The sequence below is a fragment of the Hemibagrus wyckioides genome, linkage group LG13 (assembly GCF_019097595.1).
Source record: "Hemibagrus wyckioides isolate EC202008001 linkage group LG13, SWU_Hwy_1.0, whole genome shotgun sequence".
Lineage (NCBI taxonomy): Eukaryota > Metazoa > Chordata > Actinopteri > Siluriformes > Bagridae > Hemibagrus > Hemibagrus wyckioides.
The window spans coordinates 14,733,630-14,760,242 of record NC_080722.1 but is presented as its reverse complement, the minus strand read 5'-3'; the positions used below and the strand labels follow the sequence as shown (position 1 = coordinate 14,760,242).

The 26,613-nt window shown below is 38.9% G+C and overlaps 4 protein-coding genes across 9 annotated transcripts; 2 read left to right on the top strand and 2 right to left on the bottom strand.

Annotated features, from left to right (window-relative positions):
- Window positions 1–284: 284 nt before the first annotated feature.
- On the top strand, window positions 285–8,855 carry nfe2l1b (nfe2 like bZIP transcription factor 1b). 4 transcript variants are annotated; one of them, XM_058405528.1, is made up of 6 exons: window positions 285–492; window positions 1,268–2,108; window positions 3,372–3,596; window positions 4,112–4,162; window positions 4,274–4,432; window positions 4,529–8,855. In XM_058405528.1, the coding sequence occupies exons 2-6, from the start codon at window positions 1,557–1,559 to the stop codon at window positions 5,897–5,899; spliced, it is 2,358 nt and encodes a 785-aa protein (XP_058261511.1). In that variant the 5' UTR covers window positions 285–492; window positions 1,268–1,556; the 3' UTR covers window positions 5,900–8,855. The 4 variants fall into 4 exon arrangements, with proteins under 4 accessions (XP_058261511.1, XP_058261509.1, XP_058261508.1 ...); XM_058405526.1 differs by having other exon boundaries at window positions 286–488; window positions 4,073–4,162; XM_058405525.1 differs by having other exon boundaries at window positions 286–492; window positions 4,073–4,162.
- On the bottom strand, window positions 8,647–15,795 carry cbx1b (chromobox homolog 1b (HP1 beta homolog Drosophila)). Its single transcript, XM_058405534.1, has 6 exons — window positions 15,500–15,795; window positions 11,608–11,680; window positions 11,318–11,492; window positions 11,005–11,164; window positions 10,793–10,887; window positions 8,647–10,641 (listed from the first exon to the last, which is right to left on the bottom strand). Exons 2-6 carry the CDS (start codon window positions 11,657–11,659, stop codon window positions 10,497–10,499), a joined length of 627 nt encoding a protein of 208 aa, XP_058261517.1. The 5' UTR covers window positions 11,660–11,680; window positions 15,500–15,795; the 3' UTR covers window positions 8,647–10,496.
- A 125-nt stretch (window positions 15,796–15,920) lies between these two features.
- On the top strand, window positions 15,921–22,427 carry phkg2 (phosphorylase kinase, gamma 2 (testis)). 2 transcript variants are annotated; one of them, XM_058405529.1, is made up of 10 exons: window positions 15,921–16,088; window positions 17,539–17,654; window positions 18,433–18,608; window positions 18,695–18,749; window positions 20,008–20,073; window positions 20,170–20,333; window positions 20,425–20,515; window positions 20,718–20,871; window positions 21,594–21,719; window positions 21,819–22,427. In XM_058405529.1, the coding sequence occupies exons 2-10, from the start codon at window positions 17,560–17,562 to the stop codon at window positions 22,062–22,064; spliced, it is 1,173 nt and encodes a 390-aa protein (XP_058261512.1). In that variant the 5' UTR covers window positions 15,921–16,088; window positions 17,539–17,559; the 3' UTR covers window positions 22,065–22,427. The 2 variants fall into 2 exon arrangements, with proteins under 2 accessions (XP_058261512.1, XP_058261514.1); XM_058405531.1 differs by lacking the exon at window positions 15,921–16,088 and having other exon boundaries at window positions 17,605–17,723.
- A 189-nt stretch (window positions 22,428–22,616) lies between these two features.
- Window positions 22,617–26,157, bottom strand: cfap119 (cilia and flagella associated protein 119). 2 transcript variants are annotated; one of them, XM_058405532.1, is made up of 9 exons: window positions 26,026–26,157; window positions 25,872–25,906; window positions 25,719–25,784; window positions 24,331–24,497; window positions 23,650–23,720; window positions 23,430–23,546; window positions 23,243–23,315; window positions 23,047–23,142; window positions 22,617–22,972 (listed from the first exon to the last, which is right to left on the bottom strand). In XM_058405532.1, the coding sequence occupies exons 1-9, from the start codon at window positions 26,041–26,043 to the stop codon at window positions 22,812–22,814; spliced, it is 804 nt and encodes a 267-aa protein (XP_058261515.1). In that variant the 5' UTR covers window positions 26,044–26,157; the 3' UTR covers window positions 22,617–22,811. The 2 variants fall into 2 exon arrangements, with proteins under 2 accessions (XP_058261515.1, XP_058261516.1); XM_058405533.1 differs by having other exon boundaries at window positions 22,617–22,957.
- Window positions 26,158–26,613: the final 456 nt, after the last annotated feature.

The following is a 26,613-nucleotide window of genomic DNA, read 5'->3' as shown; positions in this document are numbered from 1 at the left end:
AACGTAAAGGAAAACAACCATTATGTCTTTGTTTTCTCTTCACAAACGCGAAATCGGACTTCGATTCTTCTCAACTTTTATTTACAATGCTGTGGAATCGGTTATGCTAACAATCGTAGAAATGTTCCAGATTAAAAATGAAAGCTTTTTTTCCTGATATAGTAAAGGGACAAAGTTACACACACTTAAATTTATTTTTACTTTAAAGGGGGCGGTTATCATTCTTGTTTTTCCTGATTAATGATCTCATTCAGACCGGAGCCCTGGAATATTCTACGCATGCGCGTTGTCAAAACGTGTTCCTCTGTCAGGGAACTTATCGGCAAGGGAGAAATTTTGCAAGTCATCGTGGGCCATTCAACACAACTGGACTACGACAACATTAAGCAAATCTATGGAAATAAGTGACATTTTCAAGAAATTGACTGCCGTATGCTGCTAATGAGTACCGTCTAGACATTTCGGGCAGATTTATCCGTAAAATCTTTGTGCGTAAGTATAAAAGGAGTGTTAGAAATCTGGCTAGTTGGCTAGGTTAGCCAGTTAGCTTGATTGGGGCTGTGGAACTAGCTAGCTAGTTGTTGCCCATTGCTAACGTATAATATATAAGTGCTGCTGTATATAATCTTGCAGTATTTGTTAACTTACTAGAAATCATTTTTACTCCTATCGCAGTTTGTATGTTATAAATACATAAACGCTTAAGATTGCTGAAGTTGTTTTGATATATTCGGCGTCCCCAGTAGATTCCCCTTAATGCCCGCCCCTGCAACGTTTTCATTGGTCATGTTATGAGAAACAACAGCGCGTGAGGCTTCTTATTGGGCGGTGAGAAGCTCCTCAACCAATCAGTTATTGTTGCGCCACTTGTTGCTAACGTTGCTGGTTAGTGGCAATAGCGGAAGTAGGAAAGACCACTTCCTGGATGTTAAGCGAATAAATTTCATTGTTTCGTACTCGGTACGGGTTAACGAACTTCTAGGTCGCTAGCGCTGTATAAAAATTGATGTCCTAACATTTAATGTTCTCAATCGTGTGCGTAAGGAGCATTGTACATGTACTGTTCTGTTTGTTTGGCCGAGTGGGAGGTCAGTCGGCAGATGGGCTCGTGATGGCACGAAGAGGAGGGAGGCATTAACGTACGTTAGGATGCTAGAGCTGGAAGCTAACAAACTTCAGACTTTATGGGAAACCATTTGAAAAAAAATGTCATTGTGCTGTTGATCCTGGAATGGTGTACTGATTCTCATTTTCTTGTCTTATGCAGATTGGAGAAGCTTTCAAATAGTAATTGAAACAGTCAGTGGTGGCATCTAAGCATCTGACAAGATAGACATTCGCCAGTGAGGACAAAGGATCCCTAATTTCCCCCATTTTTCCCTTTTTGCCCCAAGCCAATGTTTTTGTAAAAACACTATTTTTGTAATGGTTTCTCTACATTTTATACTTATTTATGTTGTATAAAACACTGACTTTAAGTGTTTTCTAGTTTGACCCTCGTTCTGTTAGATTTTTGTTTTTGTTTTTTTTTTCTATTTTGTTTCCTTTGCCAAGAAATGCTTTACTTGAAAAAGTACTTCACAGAGGGTCTGATTCAGTTCACTATCCTCCTGAGTCTCATTGGGGTGCGGGTGGACGTGGACACCTACTTAAACAGTCAGCTGCCCCCGCTCCGTGAAATCATCTTGGGCCCGAGCTCAGCCTACACACAGACACAGTTTCACAACCTGCGCAACACCCTGGACGGCTATGGCATCCATCCGAAAAGCGTGGACCTGGACCATTTCTTTGCCATTCGTCGGCTGCTGAATCAGGTGCGCTCTCTGGATCACCTGCGTGTGCCCAGCACTGAGCTGAACGCTTGGCTGGTACACCGTGACCCTGAGACAGTGGTGTCTGCAGCCAGCCAGTCCAGCCCCAGCATTGCCCTGGACAATGGCGGCAGCCTGGAGGACGTGAACAGCCCTGAACCCTCGGCCATGAGAGGGGCCGGCAGCACTTCTGAGTCAACCTACAGCCTTAGTGGAGAGGACAGTTTGGGTGCTGTGGCCCCTGAGGCCAACCAGGAGCAAGGCAACAGAGACAGCGTTGATGAGCTTTCTAAAGAGGTGCAGTGTTTTATAATGGTTTATAATGGTGGTCATAAAATTGATTATTTATTAATATTGTTATCTGTTAATGCTTTAAATAGATCTAATGAGTCATGAGTCAACTCAGTAGTTTTAAATTTAGCTGCGTTTTGAGAGTGGCCCAAATGGGTGTGGTTGCTGTGTTCCTCTGTGACTGATGTATGTGTTAGTTTATTGTTGTACCTTCTGACCTAAGAATGATATATATAGTGTGTGTGTGTGTGTGTGTGTGTGTGCATATATATATATATATATATATATATATATATATATATATATATATATATATATATATATATAGATATATATATATATATATATATATATATAGATATATATATATATATATAGATATATATATATATATATAGATAGGTAGCTATATATATATATATATATAGATATATATATATATATATATATATATATATATATATATATATATAGATAGATAGATAGATAGATAGATAGATAGATACCATTCATTACATGTTACATATGTTACATACACAGTCAGTATTGTCTGTGCTCTTTCAATGATAATGGATGATATGTGCATCTGATACCATACTATTGCTGAAACCTTGAGATAACAAGGCAGGCAGTTTTACTGAGAGGAGAAAAACCTTTGTATTTGTCAGTATTTTCCCCCTTAATCATCAAGAAGTTTCAAGGTGTTTATTTTTAGCAAATGCAGCTGCAAAATACCTAAAAGGCATCAGGATTAATCCATTCCTAGAATCTGGGTCAGTTTAATGCAATAAAGCATTAAATATCAGATACAGACTTGTCATAAGTTAGGCTGTCATTTTTGAAATTTGCATAGCAAGTAGTAAAGTATCAGCCTGTCATTTCATTGGGCATTCTTGGTTTTCAGTTAGCTTGCCCTTCAGAGAAAGGTCACTTACCCTTTGCTTGTCAGTTGACCTTATTATAGTGGTGTCTTAACTTTGCTACTGAAGATGACATGGGAGGACTTCACATTCCTTTAGGCTGTAAACACTTCTGGATATTTTATAATCGTGTGATGCTCAAGTCATAGATTTGCACCTGAACTACATCTTTATTACATTTGCATGTTTTTTTTTTTTATTATTTATTTATTTTTTTTCAACATTTTATTTTTTCCGGTGACAATGAAAACTCTTCTTTTAACTATGTCCCTAGACCAAGCCCCCCCCCCCTTTTTTTTTTTAAACTCAGTGTCCTTCCCTCAACATGGTCCTCCATTTTTCTCTCTAGGACATAGACCTTATAGATATCCTCTGGAGACAGGATATTGACCTCGGAGCTGGACGGGAAGTGTTTAACTACAGCAGCAGGCAGAAGGATGATGGAGATAAACCGAATGAGGTAAATGAAGAGGCAAGTGTACGGGAGGAGGACTGGAGGAATGGAGTCAATCTGCAGGAGGGTCAGGGCGTAACTCTTGTGGATGGAGAGACCGGGGAGAGCATACCTGAGGAGGTAGCAATGTATTATTATTATTATTAGTAGTAGTAGTAGTAGTAGTAGTAGAAGTAATAGCAGTAGTAGTAGTCTTGCTGCTGCTGTCATTATTATTATTATTATTATTATTATTATTGTTGTTGTTATTGCCATTTGATTTTAGGGTCTAGGTTAAATTATGAACTTTCTATACTTCTTGGGTGCATAAAGACTGCTGTTTATTTATGCAACAAAAGGTCTTCTATGATGCATTAGGTTAGCTACAGGCATTTCTTCCTAGCATTAACCAAAAACCTAATCCTAAACAGAATCCATGGTCATATTTTAGAAAGCACTGCTTTAAAAAAGTGTACATGAATAACTGTATTAAGAGCTTTTGTAATTTGTGTACGTGGTGTAGGAATTATACAGAGGGTCTTGGTGAAAGATCCTGCATAGCTTAAGGAATTTGACCTTGTAGAGGCATAAATCCCTCTCTTTATCTTGTGCTCTAGCTTTCTCGCCTTGGTACACAGACTTCTATGTCCCTACAGGAATGCTTAAGGCTTCTGGAGGCCACCTTCCCTTTTGGAGAGGAATCAGAGGTACTAGCTGCTTGCCAAATACCAGTGTTAGCAGGAATGACTGCTTTTCACATTCTTCTTTTTGAGAAAGTGATTCATTCAATTATTGTTTTTCCCCTTGTCGATTTGAAGTTCCAGGCTACAGACGCTGCCCCTCAACTGAGAGGCCCTGCAGAAAATGCTCCTTCAACATCTCAGGGGCTTTCACTGCCTGCCCCTTTGACTCAATCCGATGCACCTTTAGACCTGGAACAGCAATGGCAAGACATAATGGCAATCATGGAACTACAGGTTTGTGTTCTCTACATGTTCTTTATAAACTTGTGGAATTATAGTTGGTTGCTTTAGACAAAATCGCTCAGTACCTGTCTCTCACCCCTCCTCTAGGAAATGGATGTGAATAACACAGCAGAAAATACCAATCTCAACAACCTGAATAACACTCAAGCTAATACCAATGAATCGGGCACAATGACCAGTTTTGGTGTTTCACAATCCAGTCTGATCAACCAGGATGTGAGTCTCCATCAGGCGTCCCTCCCAAGCTGCAGCCAGGACCTCCCCAGCCTTTTCAACTCTGACTTAGATCCTTCTGTTGGACAACGACCTACTCTCCTTAGGCTCTCTTCTAGCAATTCATCTAATATTAACTCAACATTTGGAGTCACAAATCTTACTGGACTGTACCTCCCACCACTCAACAGCACCAACAACTTAACCTCTTCCCCAGTGTTGCCAGACCCCTTTGTTAGCCTGCTGGAGGAGTCCATGCTGGACGAAATTAGCCTGCTAGACCTTGCAATGGAGGAAGGGTTCAGTCAGGCTCAAGCTTCTCAGCTAGAAGATGAGCTCGACTCGGACTCTGGATTGTCTTTGGATTCTGGCCAGAGCCCTGCCTCTCCCAGCAACTCTGAGACGTCTTGTTCCTCGGCCGCATCCTCCTCCTCCACCTCTGCCACTTTCTCTGAGGAAGGTGCTGTGGGCTACAGCACAGATTCTGAAGTGGCCACAGCAGAAGCAGAAGAGGGAGCCGTCGGAGGCTACCAGCCTGAATACAGCAAGCTGTGCCGGATGAGCTATCAAGATCCCTCCCATTTTCACAACCTGCCACAGCTGGACAGCATCAATCACAACCACACCTACAATTTGCCACTGGCCTCCTCGTACCCTGAGCAGCCCCAGCTGCTTGGATCCTGCAGTAAAAAATGCAGAGACAAGCACCTCCAACAAACCAAGATTCATCCACCACGAGAGTTCATTGACAAGCAATCTAGCCGCGATGAACGTCGGGCCAGAGCCATGAAAATCCCCTTTTCCAATGATAAAATTGTCAACCTTCCCGTTGAAGAGTTCAACGAGCTTCTGTCTAAACACCACCTCAGTGAGGCCCAGCTTTCTCTCATCCGCGATATACGCAGGCGTGGCAAAAACAAAATGGCTGCGCAGAACTGCCGCAAACGCAAACTGGACACCATCATCAAGCTTGAGCAAGGTGTGCAGGATCTGCGGCGTGACAAAGCCCGGCTGCTGAAGGAGAAAATGGAGTGTCTGCGCTCTATCAGGCAGATGAAGCAGAAGGTGCAGATCCTTTATCAGGAAGTGTTCAGCCAGCTGCGTGATGAAGAAGGCAGACCTTATCCTGCTAGCGAGTATTGCCTGCAGTACAGTGCTGATGGTAGCGTGCTCATCACACCAAGAAGCATGACTCTTGAGCAAAGCCGAAAGCCTGACAAGAAACCTAAGGACAAAAAGAAGTGAGGACTCCATCCCCCAAAAAAATTCTTATGTGGTGGAAGTAAATGCTGTTTTTTTTCCTTTGAGAAGATTCTAGCAAGGAAAAGAAAATTGCACTGTCAGTGTTGTTCCTGCATTAGGTTTTCTCCTTTTTTCTTTCTTTGGTTCAAATGTTTTCTCCAGAAGATAAGAAGCAGAATTGCTTTTTTTAAAGTACCGATTTTCTGTTGTTTTACTTGGAGTATGGAGTATGACCAGATTGGTGAATTGACTGAATCTAAGAAGAGCAAAAGAGGCAAACCGCAGCTGTGGAGACACTGACTAATCTGAGAATAAATTGAGGAATTGACCTTAATTTCCATCAAGATCCCCAAAACAAAAGAATGGTAAGGCTAGCTGATTATCGGCTTGGAAAGGTCATTAGACACTTTAGTATTGGCCTCTGGGGTGTGTGTGTATACCCTGCTGGTAGTCTTTTAGTTTTAATGAAGGCGGCCCTTCTTTCTGAAGATGGTGGAGAAGCCAGCGGAAGTTGGAAGAATGAACTTTTGTGTCGAGAAATCGAATGCAAAAGAACGCATGCCTTCAGTAACCAATGGTTGTGCATTTCTTTTGTTTCCAGTTCCATCACAGTGGTCACTCGTGTACCTACACCAATGTGACTTCAATGACGCAACAACAAGGAAATGACGCATTTCCCTTGGGACAGTTACATACGAAACCTGACCGAGGTTTCTCTGGGGTTTAGATGCCACTTGCCATGGAATTAGGAACAGTCGGATGAAATAGAGTGATAAAGAATGAGTTTGAGGGAATGCTCGAGGTTGGAATGAATGAGATGAAAATTTAATACAGAGTAAAGATGCACACTGCATTACTAATAAATCAGCTTCTGTACTCTGCTCAATGCTGTAAATCATCTCTGTCGCTTGGCTGTAAAGCTCTCAGTCTTTAGCTCTTCTGCAGGCTTCAAAGGTGAGAATCTCCTCCTTGAACCTTTCCATAGTTTTCCTCCCATGTGCATAGATTTTTTTTCTTTTCTCCTGAATTTTGTCAAGCGCGTTTCATTGCTTAAAACTGGACTTCTAATAAGGATAAAAGAGAATCAAAACAACCACCAAAAAAAAAAAACTGTACAGAGATGTTGTGCTGAATTTCGGCTCATCACATGCTTTTCAGAGTTACTTTCTGGCTTATTACCGGACTGCTATGTTGTTTTCAAAGCAACAGGCACAAAGTACAATTCTCACCCCAAGTCATTTTCTTTTAGTTGCAGTAGTTTTCTCCAATACTTTTTTTTTTGTCCTGGACAGTGAACAGGATACTCTGAAATGTTGAGAATATTGGCTTAATGTTCACATCATTAGAGCGTAGTTCAGTAGCAGTTCCTTTATCAATGAACCGATGTGAAAAGTGTGAACGTCACATTTTTGTTCATTAATGTACCGGGTCTTTTACTTCCTTTTTCTCTTTTAACTCATGGAACTTCCCCTGTTTAAACAGACAAATTTCTGAACACTACCATGTTCCTGTTTAGTCAATAAAATCACTTGGAGATCTGAAAAGCTGCTGAGCATGTACCACAGTGGAACAGGATCATGCTGAAATGCAGCATAAACATTGCTTTCGAACTGTTCAGGAGACTCGCATACATGTGAAATATAATGTCTTTAAAACGGAGCTTTAGCACTAATACACAAGCTTTAATCTTCACCGGGTCTATACATCTTCATAGTTTATTCATATCTACCGGTTTCCATTGCTCACATTTACACTGAAAACATGCAGAGCCTCATGTGTGGAGTTATTTTCCTGTCACAAATTGTTGCATGTAACGATTGCAATCATACTTTTATGAATTGAAAATTCAACAAATTGTTCATATGCAACTGCGGTTATAAGTTAATGTAATAAGTGGCACCCTCATTTTCAACTCTTAAGTCCTAATTTACATCTTTACTTGTCTTGTCAATTTATCTATTCAGTTGTATTAACAGCTTTTGTACTACTACTACATATGCTTCCAAAGCGCATTACTGGCACTCAACTCATTTTTATTACTGTAATACAGAGAGAGAGAGAGAGAGAGAGAGAGAGCTATGGGGGCTGGCCTCAGACAGGCAAACGGACATTAAAAGTTATCAAGCATTTGACATAGGCCTTGAATAATAGCTACACTGGCTCAGAGTGGCTGGGCTGCCGGTTTTCATTCCAGCCGAATATGAGCCACACTCAGTAGTCATTTGAAAGCCAAGATCGGTTGAACTAAATGTGTTATTTATAAGTGGCATTAAAAACAGCCACTGCGGCTCTTTGCATATAAGACTGAAGTCCACCAGCTTTCAAATCACGTTCTTAAAGATGCGGCTTCAAACTGTCAAAACTATGCACGTAAAGCAGTATTGCTTAAACCCACCAAGAAATGTGTTGAGTATCCAAAAAAAAAAAGTATTTGAAAACAACCATAAGAAGCATTCATTAAGAATTTGTTCAAAGTTGAATGAATTTGCAATTCATAAAATGACGATTTGTCAGGAAATGCACTCTGCACACACAGTGCACTCTGTCTGGTTGTTGCAATATGCAAGGAGTAAAAAGTCACCATTATTTTGACAAGAGACGTTTTAAGATATTTAATAGTTATGGAGTAGATAAAAGTTAATTATTTAAACAACAACAACAACAACAAAAAAAGATCAGGCATGGAAATTGTGCTTAAAGTAGTTTTAAGTTCCTGGTCTTTTGCTGTCACTATTTGTCATCATGCACTGATTATTTTGTGTCTTGTTTGTTTTGTAAATATGTTTATGTTGTGTTGTTTTGATTGAGAGATATTTTGGCCCACTGTATTTTACCAGGCCTTCTGACTTCTGTTTTGTTTTTGATTCACTTCCTGTTTATTTTGAAAGATTTGCTGGCAATCTGAAATTTGTTCTTTTGTTGGGTAATAAACGTTTTTGTTTTCCATTTTTCAAAGTTATATTTTGCCTTGTGATTAAGTTTGGGATACAGCATGTGGATGCTATATGAGAGAAATATAATCACAGGATTTTAGTGCCTTGAAAGCCAAATAGGATTTCACACAATCCATTCCCTGTCGAGCAAATGTTTATGCTCGAGTGGATCATTTAATTGAGAAAGTCACGGCCAGATTGTTCTACAGAAATAACTTTGGGACATTGGAAAAGGGACTCCTTTACATATGCTACAGGTTGTAGTTTGTGTCATACATGCAAATCACTTCAGTGAATTAAAACAAGAATGATTACATCAATACTACTTTTATTAAACTGACAAGAATGATTTAGTGTAAAAAATAAAAGACTGTTCATGATTTCAGAGAAAATAATCAGGTCATTTAACTTGAACTCTCGAACATGGACACTACACTTGATTTACAGTATGGTCATAAACCATGAGTAGAAAAGGTCATGAAGGTCACTGTGCAAAAATACACTGTCAATGGTTTGGGGGCATCTAGTTTTTCGAAATAGGTTTGTTTTGTTTTTTTAAATAAAATGAATTCAATTAATAGTTTGCAATTAAACACCGTGTTCGTTTCAAGAACAATATCTCATAATTCATCATAAATATCATTTAAGCCATAATCATTTTTATAAACATATTCTTAGCAGCTGTATCTGCTGCACGCGTTTTCTGCACACGCAAGACGTCCGCTTGTGCATGCGTTCCTCTGAGACGCTCTTGCGGGACTTTCCAGAGGTTTGTGAAGCTGACTGGACAACTCCCATTGCTCAAGCTCAATTGAGTTAAAGTCTCTTAACGCCAGGTGACTGGGCCGAGGATTTCGTTAAGCATTGTATGTTCTCTCCAGCTATCTCCTGCACAGCTTTAGGGTGTGTGTCTTTAGGGTTGTTAAAAAGAAAGCCAAGATGTCCCCAAATATTTAATAAGGAGTGTATTTGTGCAGTGTTGACAAAAGATGGAGACTTATTCAATAGTAGCACCTACAGTAATAACCCGAACAGATTTGTGTTTGCTGGTAAGAGTGAATTTCAATAAAGATTTTTCGGTACTATAAGATGGGATTCTTGGTCAATTCTCAATCCACTGTACATGTACTTCTCCAAGGGCAAGATTCATTCACTTGGCTTGCTTTTTGAAAAATGTATAAAATGTTATGCTTTTATATATATATATATATATATATATATATATATATATATATATATATATATATATATATATATAAAATCTCAGTTAAGGCAGCAATATGTTTAAATCAGTCCAATGTACAGGAAATAAAGGAATATATTAAAGGAAGCCTTTTGGAACTGGTGAGAAGTAGCCAGTATTGTAATCTACACAGGGTCTGGAACACGATGCGGGTAAAGAAGCTGCCTAGCTGCAAACTATCTCCATAATCAAATTTAAAAAAACAAAACATGAAAAGTAGTAGTCTACTGAGTCTACATTTAGCTACAGTAGCAGTGATAAGACTGAAATATACCAGAGCCTATGTAAATTACATGTACTGTTTAATTGCCTGAGGTGCTGTGATTCTCGGTGGTGTTTCTGTAAAATCATATAAACCTTTTTGCTGCCATTTACTTCAGATGATGAAAACTGTAAATATTCCCGATAGCTCCCAATGGTTTGCCTAGTCTTTCGCATCCTTCTTCTCCTCTTCATCAGTGGGGTAAGAATGCCAGGTGAGACGCTCCTCATAGAAAGAAATGACAACTTGTGGACACTTTACATTCGCCTCCTTAGCTGGAACAAGGTCTGCCTCATCAGAGTTCTTCCTGTAAATAATAGTAAAAAACAAACATTCTTTCACAAGTCACTTCACGTGAGAGCACTAGATTTCGAAGTGAATCTGAACAGGAACTAGATGATCTAATCCAGGACCTGAGGTGAAGCAGTTTTAAACCAGGCATCCAGCTCCATACACACCATTTCATGAGGAACATAAGTTCTCCGCTTGAATCTGTAGCACCAATGATCCTCTCGGGATCCAACCCACGAGCAAAGCCTCTGAGTTTCTCTGGCTAAATTAGAGGAATGGTAAGACATGGTTCATCCCATGAAGTTGAGTTAGGCTCTGAGTATTTCAAATTATGCTTCTTTCCCAGTCAATGAGCTTCCTTGTTTTTCAAAATCCTTACCTCATCCTTGCGTTTTTTAGGCTGGCTCTCCTTTCCATCGCCGTCTGCGTCGGCGCGCCGCTTGCCCCCTGATTCGTTAGCACTTCTTTGGGACTGCAGATATTCTGCGATGAGATCTGGGCAGTCTAAATTTTCTTCAGGCTCCCATGTGTTGTCTTCACTGTAAATTCAAACGTACATTGACAGCATGCATCAAACTAGTTTTAGAAATTACTACAATTGTATAAAAATATATTCATTTTCAAGCTAATGGCAAAACTAAGAAATCAATCACTCAGCCTTACACCACACATTACTGTATATATATACCCACTCTGAAAAGCCTTTCCACTTGAGGAGATACTCTATTCTCCCCTTCACGATGCGTCGATCCAGGACCTTCTCCACAACGTACTCCTCTTCCTCTCCCTCTACCACCTCTTCCACTTTCTTTTTATTTTGTTTTTTCCCCCCTGCTGGCGGCTTGCTTTCAGTTTGAACAGGAGGTGCTGTCAGCAGAAGAATGACAAATATGAGAATGAAAATTTCCACTGCCCCAACTTCAGACAGTGATTTAAAATAAGTATTAAAATGCTCATTATGAAGTGAAATGAAATGCCAAACCTTCTGTCGCTGCAGCAGGAGCCTCAACTGGCGTCTCGGGTGTTTGGCTCATGTTCCCAACAGATCTTAACACCTGGAATTACACAGGGATAATGATGGAGCAGGTGTGCCTCTGGTCAGGGAGGTGCCAAAGCAATGATATTCTCTTCTCTCATATTCAGCTCATCAGTTCATTACTAAAACCTTCTTTAACTGATCTGGGCATAGTAAAGACTATATAAGTGCCTGAAAATAATATCATGGGCAAATCTCGTCTATGAGTATAGACGAGTCAGCAATACCAGTCACCAGTGTTATCACAGACACCACAAATACACTTTATTGCCAAAGGTTTTGGGACACCCCTCCAAATCATTGAATTCAGGTGTTGGGCTTGGCCACTTAGTTTCAGTGAAAGGAACTCTTAATGCTTCAGCATACCAAGACAGCCCTGACCTCAACCCGACAGAATACCTTTGGGATGAATTAGAGCCGAGACTGTGAGCCAGACCCTCTCGTCCAACATCAGTGCCTGACCTCACGATGTGCATGTAAAGGCAGACATCCCAGTTTTGGAAAGGCTCACAGTCTCCCCTATATTTCATCCCAAAGGTGTTCTATCAGGTTGAGGTCAGGACTGTGAAGTTCCTCTACACCAAACTCGCTCATCCATGTCTTTATGGACGTTGCTTTGTGCACTGGTGTGCAGTCATAGCGGAACAGGAAGCGGTCATCCCCAAACTGTTCCCACAAAGTTGGGAGCATGAAATTGTCCAAAATGTCTTGGTATGCTGAAGGATTAAGAGTTCTTTTCACTGGAACTACGGGGCCAAACCCAACCCCTGAAAAACGACACCTGAATTCATTGATTTGGAGGGGTGTCCCAAATTTTTTTTAGCAATATTGTATTTAAAACTTTAAAACTGGAGCTTTGAAGGAACATAAAACTTGTCAGTAGGAATATAACCATACAAGAACTTTGTATTTTAAATATTCTCAAAAAATTTCACGAACAGCACTGACTCTTAATCTAAATTGTTCTCGGAATATTATGAAATAAGCGTTTTAAAAAAACAACTGGGAAGAAATATGTGTTTGTTAAGAAGCGTTATCATTAGTTAAAAAGGAAAAACAGGAAAAAAAAACCATTTTGTTTGGTGTTATTAGTAATATTTTCCTACACAGGTTTTCTACTGGCAGTTATTGTTATTACAACAAACTCAGTGCAACTGCCACAGAGAACACAGCAGACCCAAAGCAAATGTCTTATTATAACTGCTGTACTTTAAACTGTACTTAAACTGAACTGCTGTACTTTAAACTGAACTGTACTTTAAATCACAGGTTTATTTAACGCTCTCATTCAAATATATTACAGTGACATTAGTTGGTAATGAAGTAACTCATTCGCAGGAACTTGTATGGAAGGCACACTACCAGAAAGGAACTTAATAACAGACTAATTTAATAAATGTGTTGTTATTTAACAAAGAGGACTGTGTAATTAGTGATACAGTGATGATGTGGGAATGGAAACGATAACAGGAAGTTGTCTCATGAAAGTTCCTCAATATTAAATGTAACTATATCAAAGCAAAAATGTATAAATTGTAATATTTGGCAAATTTGGTGCCTAACTCTTAACTGTAGGAAAACAATCAGCTTCAGTATGGTAAAGGTAACTCTGCTTTTTGTTGGCTGCATCACACCTCAGACATTTACATTTCTGGCATATGGCAGATGGCAGACTTACAATTTATCTCTTTTTTTTTTTTTTTTACAACTGAACAATTGAGGGTTAAGAGCCTTCATCAGGTGCCCAGCAGTGGCAGCTTGGTGGACCTGGGATTCAAACACCTTAACCACTAAGCTACCACACCCCATCATTAATTATGTTCCAATACCAGCATGTCCCAGTGAGTTTTATTCAGTCATCATCACTAATAATTACATCTTAGGATAAGATGATATTTATCCTGTAATGACATCATTTTCATGAAAGTCTTAAAACAAATTATTGGCTCATACCCTGTAGAAGAAACCATTCCCATCAGGACAGAAATGGTTCATCATAGGACAAAGGTGATAACTAAATAAATTGGTATTGATTTGCAATTCCTAGAAAGAAACAAGTACCCTAAAATACCTATGGACACCAGCAACAACTCCTCTGCAGCATAAAAGAGACTTTTTTCACTCAAAGGGGGTGCAAACATTTGCAGTTAAGAGTATTGTACACAAACGTTTTTTTGTTGTTTAGTTAATATCATTCATGCATTCATTCTTCTGCTTTATCTAGGTTAGGATCACACTTAGCCTATCCTAGGAACACTGAGCATGAGTTGTGAATACAACAGAAATGCGCACACACACACACACACACAGTAGTGGCAGTTTAGCCAATCCAGAGACTGGGATGTGTTTAGAAGGTAAATGAAAAGAGAACCCAGGAAGAAAAAAGAAGTGGATGTGGAGCAATATTATCATATAATGAAATAATTTAATAGTTCATGAACTTCTACATAAAACCCAGCAAACATCAAAATACCGGTAGTTAACTACGTATTCGGAATTATATACGTACATGCTTTATTTGTACACAGGAGGAATGTATGTCCATGTGAGAGTTAAATCACCTTTGGTTCCTCAAGTAAAGTGATCATGCAGACCTATAACAATTGTGTTTACCCTGTGGAAATGCAGCTGTTTATTCTACCGCCACTTTAACCCCATCTGGGGAGGAGGCTGAAGCAAATTTACTCATTCAGGTGATGAAGGTCCTAATTCAAATCTTGCTTAGGCTCCAGGTTTGACATTGACAGTGTCAATATGCCATTGTGTACACTCTCCCAAGTTCACAATAATTACAATGCATGTTAATATAATACCATGTGTAATAACACATCAGGTGCAATATGTTCTTAGTTCCCTAGCACCTTTTTTTGTACTTTTGAATGCATCTTGTGTGTGTATATATATATATATATATATATATATATATATATATATATATATATATATATATATATATATATATATATAATATTTCATTTAAATTGATTTCTCTTGTAATCTGAAGCAGTGCTTCTGATATATCCGTAGCCTAATAGTGGCGATATTCCAGATGTGCATTACAGATACATGGTACAAGTACTTTCCATGTTCGGGTTCAGTCTCATCTCCAAGTGTTTTATTACTGCTTAATCTGCAAGTGGAGCTGAGGTTTTGGCACAAGAATGTTCTCTGGGAAAAGAATTTCCTTCGGGATTAATAAAGTAAATAATAAATAAATAAAAAAGTAAATAATTAATAAATAAATCTTATCTTATCTTATCTGGTTTGCTTCTAGAGATGCATTTTCATGCATTGGGCAATGCCAAGATTTCTCCATTTGCAGATGAAGCAGTATTTAAAACACTTGGAGATGAAACTGAACAGAAAATATGGAAAGTACCTGCAAGTTCTGGTGTAACACCTAGAATGCACATCTGGAATATCGCCAATATTCGGCTACGGATAGATCAGAAGCGCTGTATTATAAAGCCATAAGCCGAAACGTGAATAGCTTAGTTGTAACACTGTAATAATTACTACAATAAAATGCGTTATAAATAAAAAAAAAATGGATGAGAGAAGTCTAGGCGACGCGGCTACTTTTTCTCGCTGGAATTCAAAGCATCCCCCCCGCCATGTTGCTTCTCTAATACACTGTAGCGTTTGAGAAATCTCGGGCTGCATGGAGCTGTGTGTTTCCCTCATGCTGGTGTTCATGACACGGCGCACATTACAGCCGCAGCTCGGGTGCAGTAAGATGCTCATCTGGCACAACGCGTTGAGCGGACGCTTCATTAAAAACCACATCAGAAGAGGCTGAGGGAAGGAGGGGGGGGGGATAACACGAAAAAACACTTACTTGCAGCTGTGTCGCCCCGAAAAAGATGCCACAGTGACGCGTGATGTGATCGAGATTTGGATGAAATTTTTCTGCTGTAATTAAGGGCGAATGTTTCAGATGAGTTGAATGCTGCTTTTTTTTTTGCAGGGTTACAATGGGGATCAGTTACAATAACAACATGGTAGGCAGGCTGCTCCAGCCTCAGCGCAGGCGTCCTGTGCTCCCTCCTTTCACTCACAACAAGGTTTATTATTCTGCGCCTATATACCCAGCATACCGAGCAAGAGTTATTTAAAGTTGTAGTCAACGTTTTGTGCTTTTTGTGTTGGAAAAATTTATTTGTCACTGTGTAAACAGGGGTTACTTTTTTTTTACCCGCTCCGGTTGGTTGGTGGCAGTAACGAGCTGCAGCGGCTCTGGTGCTTGAACAGCAGAAGAAGAGGATGTAGTTCCGCAATAACTGTTTATTTTGCTAGCGGGCAATGACAAGTCTCAGGGAAATGCTAGCCTGTTAGCAAGAAGTTGATAACTTCCATGTAGTTTATCTTAAATAGATAGCAAAACATATCGCCCCAGTTTATGACTTTTATAATTTAGGGAACTACGGGTGAGTATATTTTCCTTGTTCCTTGTTTGCGTGTTTAAGTAGTTTGTTTCCCAAGAAGTTATATCTAACTGGCTAGCTAACCTTAACTAGGTAGCTGATATTCTCTCAAATGCCACGCAAAATGCCTTTGCTGCTGTGTGAAATACTCACTGATTTTATATATCGATGATTTTACGTTGTTTTAGGCCAGGCTTTTTTTTTCTTTTAGTTTAATTTAATTTAATTTAATTTAAATCCACGGTACAGTTTTATTGAATTCATCAAAATAATATTAGTTTTATTATTTAAATGTGTACTATAATAGTTTCTCTATTTATTATACTTTTGATTTATGAAAGGTTGGATTAAAATCCATTACATTTTAAGTGACTGGTAAACCCGGCTTATAACACTAAGAAATAAACAATAAATGTAATATACACCATATTACCAAAAGTTTTGGGACGCCCCTCTAAATCATTGAATTCAGGAATTGGGTTTGGTCCCTTAGTTCCAGTGAAAGGAACTCTTAATGCTTCAGCATACCAAGACATTTTGGACAATTTCATGCTCCCAACTTTGTGGGAACAGTTTGGGGATGACCCCTTCCTGTTCCAACATGACTGTACACCAGTGCACAAAGCAAGATCCATAAAGACATGGATGATTGAGTTTGGTGTAGAGGAACTTGACTGGCCTGCACAGAGTCCTGACCTCAACCTGATAGAAGACCTTTGGGATGAATTAGAGCGGAGACTGCGAGCCAGGTCAAAACTGGGACATCTGTCTTTACATGCCCATGTATTTAATATGGAGTTGGTGCACCCTTTACAGCTATAACAGCTTCAACACTTCTGGGAAGACTTTCCACAAGGTTTAGGAGTGGGTTTATGGGAATTTTTGACCATTCTTCTAGAAGCACATTTGTGAGGTCAAGCACTGATGTTGGACGAGAAGGTCTGGCTCGCAGTCTCCGCTCTAATTCATCCCAAAGATGTTCTATGAGGTCAGTTTCCTTCACGCCAAACTCGCTCATCCATGTCTTTATGGACCTTGCTTTGTACACTGGTGTGCAGTCATGTTGGAACAGAAAGGGGTCATCCCCAAACTGTTCCCACAGAGTTGGGAGCATGAAATTGTCCAAAATGTCTTGGTATGCTGAAGCTTTAAGAGTTCCTTTCACTGGAACTAAGGGGTCAATCCCGACACCTGAATTCAGTGATTTGGAGGGGTGTCCCAAAACCTTTGGCAATATAGTGTATCTAAAGTGTAAAATAGTATCAATATAAGAATAAAAATACATGGAAAAAGTTTAATACATAGTTGTGTATTTTAGGGATCTCAGTCATAAAAGGTAGAGTTCCAGGTAGAGCCCCCTCAGAAAGTTAGACCATGCAAAGCAGCATTGAGGAATTCTTTATAAGAAGTGCATGTAACTTGGCTGAGTTTTAGTTTGTGCTTTTCTGTTTAGTTTTAATTCCAGGTTGTGGCGATGACTCGTGATCTTACGCTTGGCGATGAACTGCCCCACTGGGTGGGAGCAAAAGAGTTCCACCAGAAGTACGAGTCCAAGGAGGTCATAGGCAGGTGGGCTTCTGAAAACAACAAGCTTGCCTGAGAACATGAGTTTCTCCTTTGCACATATCGCAAGCAACAGTAAAGTTTTCTGATTTTTTTAAAAATTGCATTTTAAGATTGCATTGTGACAGATATCTGATTCCAATTCAAACTGATTAAGCTCATGTCTGTTTCAGTACAGCACTATGCATAAATGTGTTTAAAGCAACATGGAAGGAGATCTCATGTAGCTAGCAAAATTTTCGACATGTGCTATCAAGCCAAGAGTCTTACAGAAACACAACATGCATTTCAAAATATAAATTACACTATACGCCCAAAAGTATGTGGACACTTGACCATCAAATCCATGAGTGAGCTTTCCCCATTACTGTGACCACAAAGTTGGAGGCACAAGATTGTCTCAAATGTCCTTGCATGCAGAGATATTGTTATGCTGGAACACGTTTGCTGCTCAGTTTCCGTGAAGGGAAACTGTATTGTTACAGCATACCAAAACATTCTATACAGTTGTTTCCAACTTTAAGGCAAGAGTTTTGGAAAGGCATACATATGGCAGTAATGGTCAGATGTCCAAATATTATTGGGTATATGAAGTATAAAATAAAGTATAAAATACTTCATATCCCCACATTTTATAATTTTAAATGAATGCTCTGTTTCTCAATAAATTAATGAATTAAAGCTTTTCCATTTCTGTGTACCAACATTATTTATTTTTGATGTTTCGCTGTATGGTCTTGCTGGTCTTGTATAAGGCTCATAGAAAACATTTATCTGCATGTAGGGGTGTAAGCAGCGTCGTCCGTAGGTGTGTAAACAAGCACACAGGACAAGAATTCGCAGTGAAGATCATTGAGATCACGGCAGAGAAGATGACTGCTCAGCAGTTGGAGGAGGTGAAGAGTTCAACACTGAAAGAGATCCATGTTCTTAATGTGCTGAAAGGGCACCCATCCATCAGTAAGTTCTAGCACTGTAACCTTTTGTGAGGTTGATGCTGATGTGCTGTTTAAAAAAAATAAGCATTTCTATTTTTCTGTTCTCAGTCACACTTATTGATTCCTATGAATCTGCAACATTCATCTTTTTGGTATTTGACCTGTAAGTAATGTTTTATATAATGCTCTTTTCTGCTTGTCTGTCATGGAACATCATATGGTGTAGTGGCATGGGAAAACCCTTCACATTAGGAAATTTCCATTTTCTACTATTTATTATTCTAAAATTGCACTAAATGACACAAAACACACCAGTTGCCTAAATGCAACTGCTACTTATTTACTGTAATATGTAATGAATAAAATGGTGAAATATTAATTACCATCAAAACTGTGGGGTTTTTTTCAGAGCTCTGCTATGAAGTATGAATATTGCCAAAAGTTTTGGGACACCCCTCCAAATCATTCAGGGGTTGGATTTGGCCTCTTACTTCCTGTGAAAGGAACTCTTAATGCTTCAGCATTTTGACCTGCTGAAGACATTTTGGACAATTTTATGCTCCCAAATTTGTGGGAACATATTGGGGATGGCTCCTTCCTGTTCCAACATGACTGAGCACCAATGCACAAAACAAGGTCCAGAAAGACATGGTGTGGAGGAACTTCAGAGTCCTGATCTCAGTTTGATAGAACATCTTTGGGATGAATTAGAACGGAGTCTGCGAGTCACACCTTCTTGTCCAACATCAGTGCCTTACCTCACAAATGCGCTTCTAGAGGAATGGCCAAATATTCTTATAAACCTTTTGGAAAGCCTTCCCAGAAGAATTGAAGCTGGTATAGCTGCAAAGAGCAACTACAAAGGTGTTCTATCAGGTTGAGTTCAGGACACTGTGCAGGCCGGTCAAGTTCCTCCACACCAAACTCGCTCATCCATGTCTTTGTGCACTGGTGTACAGTCATGTTGGAACAGGAAGGGGTCATCCCCAAACTGTTCCCACAAAGTTGGGAGCATGAAATTGTCCAAAATGTCTTGGTATGCTGAAGCATTAAGAGTTCCTTTCACTTGAACTAAGGGGCCAAGCCCAATCCCTGAAAAACAACATCTGAATTCAACGATTTGGAGGGGTGTCCCAAAACATTTGGCAATATAGTGTGCATTTTCTGAGCTCTGCTTTTATTCTGAGCCATTTAGGCAGAACCCCCAGTTTTGATCAAAATCTGATTTTTCCGTATTTTTGGGTACCTCCTGCACAGCAAGCGAAAGGTTTACCCAGATCACACACATAAAGTATTAATACAAGAAAATAGAAACTAAATGGTATGTACTAATTAATATTTCCAGTATTTTATCACAATATCATGATCAAGTACTAGAGACTCATAACTCACTTTCTGTTCCTACTCCATTTTCACCACAGCATGAGAAGAGGAGAGCTGTTTGACTACTTAACAGAAAAGGTCACTCTGAGTGAAAAAGAGACCAGGTGTGTGGTTACAGCCATTATGGTCTATACACACATCAAAAAAACTATAATCTCTTTCCTTAGTGAATTGCTGCACTGTATGTTTTTCACATTTAGGAGTATGATACGTGCTCTTCTGGAGGCAGTCCAGTATCTTCATTCCCTTAATATCATACACCGAGACCTCAAGCCTGAAAATATCCTTCTGGATGACCAGGGTAACATTAAACTCTCTGACTTTGGCTTTTCAGTGCAGCTGCAACCTGCAGAAAAGCTGAGAGGTGAGTAGCTCTATAAGCAGTACCATATCATAACTCTGTTTTCCCCTATGAATAAAACTACATGCAGACTTTTCATTTTCTTTTGTGTTAGAACTGTGTGGTACTCCGGGTTATCTTGCCCCCGAGATTCTGAAATGTTCAATGGACGAAACACATGAAGGATACGGAAAAGAGGTTGACTTGTAAGTCTCAGATAGAATTTGGTCAATTAATGAATATTACTCTGTTTTTATCAATCAGAAGTCTAAAATCTGGCTAGAAACCTGCTGTATGTATGTAAAGGTTTTTAGACAGCATTTAGAAGAAAACCTTCTTCTCTTTGTATTGTTTTTCCTTCTATGTAATGGTGGTAGTTTCTGTTTGCTAATTCCAGTCTTCCCTCAGGTGGGCTTGTGGTGTGATTCTGTTCACTCTTCTTGCTGGGTCTCCACCCTTCTGGCACCGTAAACAGATGCTGATGCTAAGAATGATCATGGAGGGTCGGTATCAATTCAGCTCTCCAGAGTGGGATGACCGGTCTGATACTGTCAAGGACCTGGTAAGAATCTTTAATTTAAAAAGATCTTGATACTTCATTTACGACTGCATGCTCATAATGCTATTTCATCAAGTATACACTTGAGATCATCCATCATTTATGCGATTATCTAATCATGAAGCAGTGTGCATAATTGTATAAATATAGGTTATAAATGAAGGTCAAGAGTTTCAGTTATTGTTCATTTCAAGCATCAGAAACATTTGGGGAAATCTGACTTTGAGGGCTGGTGTGAGTATTTCAGAAACGGCTGATCTAGTGAACTGATGTTCTGTGGGCCGAAACACCTTAATGATGAGAATGCTGACAGAAAGTCTATAGTAACCACTCTTTACAATGCCAATGAGAAGAAAACCATCAGAGAACGCATCGCATGTGGTTGGTCTACAACACCTCCAGGCAGGTTGCACTCCTGTCAGCCAAGAACAGACTACAGTGGGCATGAAACAGGACAGTTGTATTTTAGGAAAAGGCCAGGTGATGTTTTTACCAGTCTTCAGCTGTCCAGTGTCTGTACTGTACATTTTGTTGCTGCCACATGATTGGCTGATTGGATAACAGCAATGGGCAAGTGTACACTTGTTCCTAATAAAGTGGATGATGAGTGCATAACATATTGTATAAAATGTGCTCTTTTTGTATTAGATTAAGTATTTCATTGATGTTATTTCTTTTACTTTTATTTAATTTAAAAACTTTCTCATACCTACTTTTATCCTTAGATCTCTAGGCTTTTAGTGCTGGATCCCTCGGTTCGTCTGACGGCTGAACAAGCCTTAACTCATCCGTTCTTCCTTCAGTACCAAAAGGAAGATGTACGACTCTTCAGCCCCAGAAAGACATTCAGGGTAGGTTTAGCCTCCACTAATCTTTTTAATTATGATATTCACTTTATAATGCTGAAAATAACTCTTGCAAATCTCATGTATCTTATTTCATCTCTCTAGGTGTTAATCTTGACGGTCTTGTCCTGCATTCGTATGTACTGCCACTATAACCGGTCCAGACCTCTGACACGAGAGCACCTAATGAGGGACCCTTACTCTTTACGAGTTGTGCGCAAACTCATCGATGGCTGTGCTTTCCGCATATATGGGCACTGGGTCAAGAAAGGAGAACAACAGAACCGAGCTGCTCTTTTTCAAAACACCACTAAAATTGTTTTACTCGGTCTTGAGGACCTTGAGAACTAAATGTAATTTTATTCTCTATTTTTAATCTGTTCATTTAAGAGTTACTAATAGTATTTTTATTTTTTAAATGATACAGTTCAGGGAACACGGATATTACCAGTCACACACAAAAAAAAACACAATAAGAACTATTTATTCATGATTAATCAGAAATCATACTTTTTTTTTCATTGTTGTACTTTATTTTATTTTTTTCATTTTTAATCATAAAACTTTCACATATCAGTTCAGTTTTATCACTTTAGCTGTCTTTGAATTTGACCATTTGAATGAGTGGACAGTATAAAAAGTGTGTTTGATTGATTGTTACATATACATTACATATATTTCATTTTTTTTCACCATCATTTTATCACAGAGTACTGTATTAACTTAAGAGTAAACTTAATTTTCATCATCACTGTCTGTCAACAACTGCTGTTATATATATTAATGTGTAATTTATCTGTTTTAATATTCTGATTCATTAAAATAAATCCTTATATTTTAACACAGGAAAGAGTGCTGGTTTAAAATTTACATTTTCTAATTGTTTTTATTTATTTATTTTATTCTTTTCTTTTACAGAGGGAACATAAAAAATAGCTGATATTTATTGCATATTATATTATTATATATATATATATATATATATGTCCTGCGAATGGAAAAATACAAATTTCATTTGTATATATGGTTTCCAGCGGAAGCTCCAGTAACAGCTAAAAAGGTTTGTTTTTAAGTTATTTTCCAGGGACAAAGATGTCATTACTTTTTAGGTTGAAGTCTAGTCTCCAGTGCAGTGAGCGCAGTGTTGAGCTGAACTGTACTTTCCTGCAAGCGTTTTTCAAGATGAGCAGTCAAACGCATCACTTCCTCCTTTACTTCCTTTTGTATAATTGTCCTCAGCTCTCCTTTTTGAGATAGATCTAAAGGAAAATCAACACTTGAAAATGTTTTAAAGAAGTTTAAGGTATAAATAAATGTAGTTCAGAATGTGTACCTTGTTTAGATGCCTCTGTCTCTGGCAGGATTTCTGTAGAAGCCATCTCTTGCTCACTTGCTCCATCTGCTTCATTTTCAATTTCATTCACTGTTTCTGCAACATGTCCAGATATAATTTAAAGCTGAAATGTGATGCTTGAGGAATGAAACTGTAATAATATCCTGAGACATTATTAAATAATAGGTTTCTGTACCAGAGGTTTCTAGTTGTTCTGTATTGAGTTCCTCAGGCATTCCAATATAAGACAAAGATAAATCCAAATACATCTAGACCCAGCGAGGATAATCAATGAGGCAAATTTTATTCATGTTTTTTAAAGTTTCAGCTTTATTTATGTAAAATATTTGCAGCAGAGGAATAGTACAGGAATCCAAACTTACCTGAGGTGTGAATACATACTTGTAAAGCAGGTAGTGTCTCATATATGTGTTGATGAGATATTTCATAATTTCAGTCAACTGCTGTGAGTTGAATAGATCAATACTGAAAGGGGGTCTCTAAAGACGATAAAGCAGCAAACAACAATAATCTATAAATGTGGCAATAAAAAGCGCTTTCTTTATATTCTTAGAACATAAATGTTTAAAGTACAGTACATACTCGGACAGAATGACAGAGCAGAAGCTCAGTGCTGTATGAAAAACACTGGTCCATGTTGTTGAGGGGAGTTTCTGGAAAGATTATTCATTTCAGGTTTCAGTATATTTAGCAGATATTTTAGCAAACCATAACAAGGGCTAGTTAACTGTAATAGTTACAGAATGGCTGATTTTGTGTCATATATAAAACAATGCACAACCAGCCATTTAGCTCAGTGTCTGCACTCACTGGCCAGTTTATACAGATTCAATACAATTACTGACTGTAATAAATGCCATCCAAAAATAATCCAACTACCCAAATATTAGGCCCATAATTTAATGAGCATAATACAATTTCGCCTTTTGTAAGGTTTTTCAATATGCCAATTGTTTGTTGTTCACTGATGCCTGGATTAAACCTAATTCAAGTGAACAGTCAAGCAGACAATGTCTACAGTGTTGAGAATAATTCACCTCTGAAATAATGCCTGATCAGTGATATACCTCCAGTGTTTCCTTTTCCAGTGATGGATGCAGTAGAAGAAGGCTGATTAAACTGTGCTTTGCATTGCACTGGCTACAGTTAGTCTTTTTTTTTTTACAGTTAGAAAATTTTTCTTCTATAAATTGCACCATTATTTACCAAGTTGAACTTTTCCCAGTTTAAAACCAATACATACAGTGGTATTAAAAATGTCACCTGTGTTAAGCTGGTGCATGTTCTTCACAATGGACAGAAGAACAGATGTTTGCTCTTTATTGTACTTTTGCTGCCTGCAGAACAGCACCATGTTTGTGTACAGATCGAGCAGAATGCCTCGCTGTGGGTCAGGAGCATCATTGAGGTGCAGGGCCTGGCACAAAATCCTAGATAGAGCAAAGAGTACATATACACCGATCAGCCGCAACATTATGACCACCTGCCTAATGTTTTGTTGGTGTCCTTTTTGCTGCCAAAACAGCCCTAACCCGGTGAGGCATGGACTCCACTAGTTCCCTGAAGGTGTGCTGTGACACCAAGATGTTAACAGCATATCCTTTAAGTACTGTTGTAAGTTGTGAGGTGGGGCCTCCATGGATCGGACTTGTTTGTCCAGCCCTTCCCACAGATGCTCGACTGGATTGAGCTTTGGAGGCCAAGTCAACACCTCAAACTCGTTGTTCTCATCAAAACATTCCTGAACCATTTTTGCTTTGTGGGACAATGCATTATCCTGCTGAAAGGTGGTACGTGTCAAAATAACATACACATGTATGGCAGGACCCAAGGTTTCCCAGCAAAACATTGCCCAAAGCATGACACTGCCTCCGCCAGCTTGCCTTCTTCCCATAGTGCATCCTAGTGCCATGTGTTCCCCAGGTAAACGACGCACACACACCCGGTCATCCATGTCATGTAAAAAAAAACATGATTCATCAGACCAAGCCACCTTCTTCCATTGCTCTGTGGGCCAGTTCTGATGCTCACATGCCCATTGCTTTCGGTGGTGCAGGAGTCAGCATGGGTACCCTGACTGGTCTGCAGCTATGCAGCCCCATGCATAACAAGCTGTGATGCACTGTGTATTCTGACACCTTTCTATCAGAACCAGCATTAACTTCTTCAGCAATTTGAGCAACAGTAACTCGTCTGTTGGATCAGATCACACGGTCCAGCCGTCGCTCCCCAGGTGCATCAATGACCCTTGACCACCCATGACTCTGTCGCCGGTTCACCACTGTTCCTTCTTTGGACCACTTGTGAAAGATACTGACCACTGCAGACCGGGAACACCCCACAAGAGCTGCAGTTTGCTCCAGTCTAGTCATCTAGCCATAACAATTTAGCCCTTGTCAAACTCGCTCAAATCCTTACGTTTGTCCATTTTTCCTGTTTCTAACACATCAACTTTGAGGACAAAATGTTCACTTGCTGCCTAATATATCCCACCCACTAACAGGTGCCATGATGAGGAGATAATCAGTGTTATTCACTTCACCGCTCAGTGCTCATAATGTTATGCCTGATCGATGTATATTTTTAAATGAGGTGTAACATTCATTGCATACACTAGATGAGAGGAAAAACACATTCATTTATTATATTACCGTGAAATCTCGGGTATAGACTCTGTCTTGGTGATTTCTTCTGCATCACTGTAACTCAGATCTTTCCTGCAAGTTCATAGAATAATACAATATTATTAGAAACAATGTGGACAAACTGTAAGTGTTATTTAACTACATTTACTTGTCACATACCATAACAGAATTCTGGCTTTTGGAGGACATGACTCCTACAATATCAATGGTACAATGAGGTAAAGCAACAAAACAACATAATCTATCTTGAACAAAATAAATATATCAGTCTTATATATGCTATGCTGTGTATGCTATTTTTAATTTATCTTACCAAAGATCCAATATTCATCTCTATATTTTTATTTGAAGACTAAATTGCCAAACAAACGCAAATATTCTCCAAACACTTGTTACAAACATAAGCCTTTAGCAGTATAATGTGTTGCACCGTCTCCTAGCAACAATGCTCCCTGCTGGCTGTATAGAGCACTGCATACTATTATTTCTCACGCGATATACACCTAGTTATTTTGAAACAGAGCTTTTTTATTTATTTATTTATTTATTATTATTTAAGAGCACCACAAACCAGCATGACACCAGGTCAGACGTCACCTGCATAACTGTACAAAAACCATTAGTTCTCATTTAGAAAGGAAAACATGACGCGTTCGCGCTTTTATTTTGAAAGATTTCATGCCAATGAAGTGAATTTCCTCTTACGGCTGTAAACGGTTTAATAAATAATGTAGAGTTAAAGTTCTTGACTTATCGACTATCTTTTGTCAGAAGGGGTTTATTTAATTTTCTACAACAGCAGCTCTTACAATAATGACGAGTGTCATTACAGGTTTATAAGAATGCGCTACAGGATCTAACTCTGATAATAAATGGATTATAAACATGTATAATAAAGGGA

Coding starts and splice junctions, on each gene's coding strand:
- nfe2l1b (XM_058405526.1), top strand. CDS start 1,557: ATGCTTTACTTGAAAAAGTACTTCACAGAGGGTCTGATTCAGTTCACT. Junction 2,109..3,371: donor TTGATGAGCTTTCTAAAGAG/GTGCAGTGTTTT, acceptor TTTTCTCTCTAG/GACATAGACCTTATAGATAT. Junction 4,433..4,528: donor TGGCAATCATGGAACTACAG/GTTTGTGTTCTC, acceptor CCCCTCCTCTAG/GAAATGGATGTGAATAACAC.
- cfap119 (XM_058405532.1), bottom strand. Junction 25,785..25,871: donor AAAGCCAGAATTCTGTTATG/GTATGTGACAAG, acceptor ATGAACTTGCAG/GAAAGATCTGAGTTACAGTG. Junction 24,498..25,718: donor TCTATACCCGAGATTTCACG/GTAATATAATAA, acceptor TGCTCTATCTAG/GATTTTGTGCCAGGCCCTGC.
- phkg2 (XM_058405529.1), top strand. CDS start 17,560: ATGACTCGTGATCTTACGCTTGGCGATGAACTGCCCCACTGGGTGGGA. Junction 18,609..18,694: donor GAAAGGGCACCCATCCATCA/GTAAGTTCTAGC, acceptor TTCTGTTCTCAG/TCACACTTATTGATTCCTAT. Junction 20,074..20,169: donor CTGAGTGAAAAAGAGACCAG/GTGTGTGGTTAC, acceptor TTTCACATTTAG/GAGTATGATACGTGCTCTTC.
- cbx1b (XM_058405534.1), bottom strand. CDS start 11,659: ATGAGCCAAACACCCGAGACGCCAGTTGAGGCTCCTGCTGCAGCGACA. Junction 11,165..11,317: donor AAGTGGAAAGGCTTTTCAGA/GTGGGTATATAT, acceptor TTGAATTTACAG/TGAAGACAACACATGGGAGC. Junction 10,642..10,792: donor CTTATGTTCCTCATGAAATG/GTGTGTATGGAG, acceptor TATTATTTACAG/GAAGAACTCTGATGAGGCAG.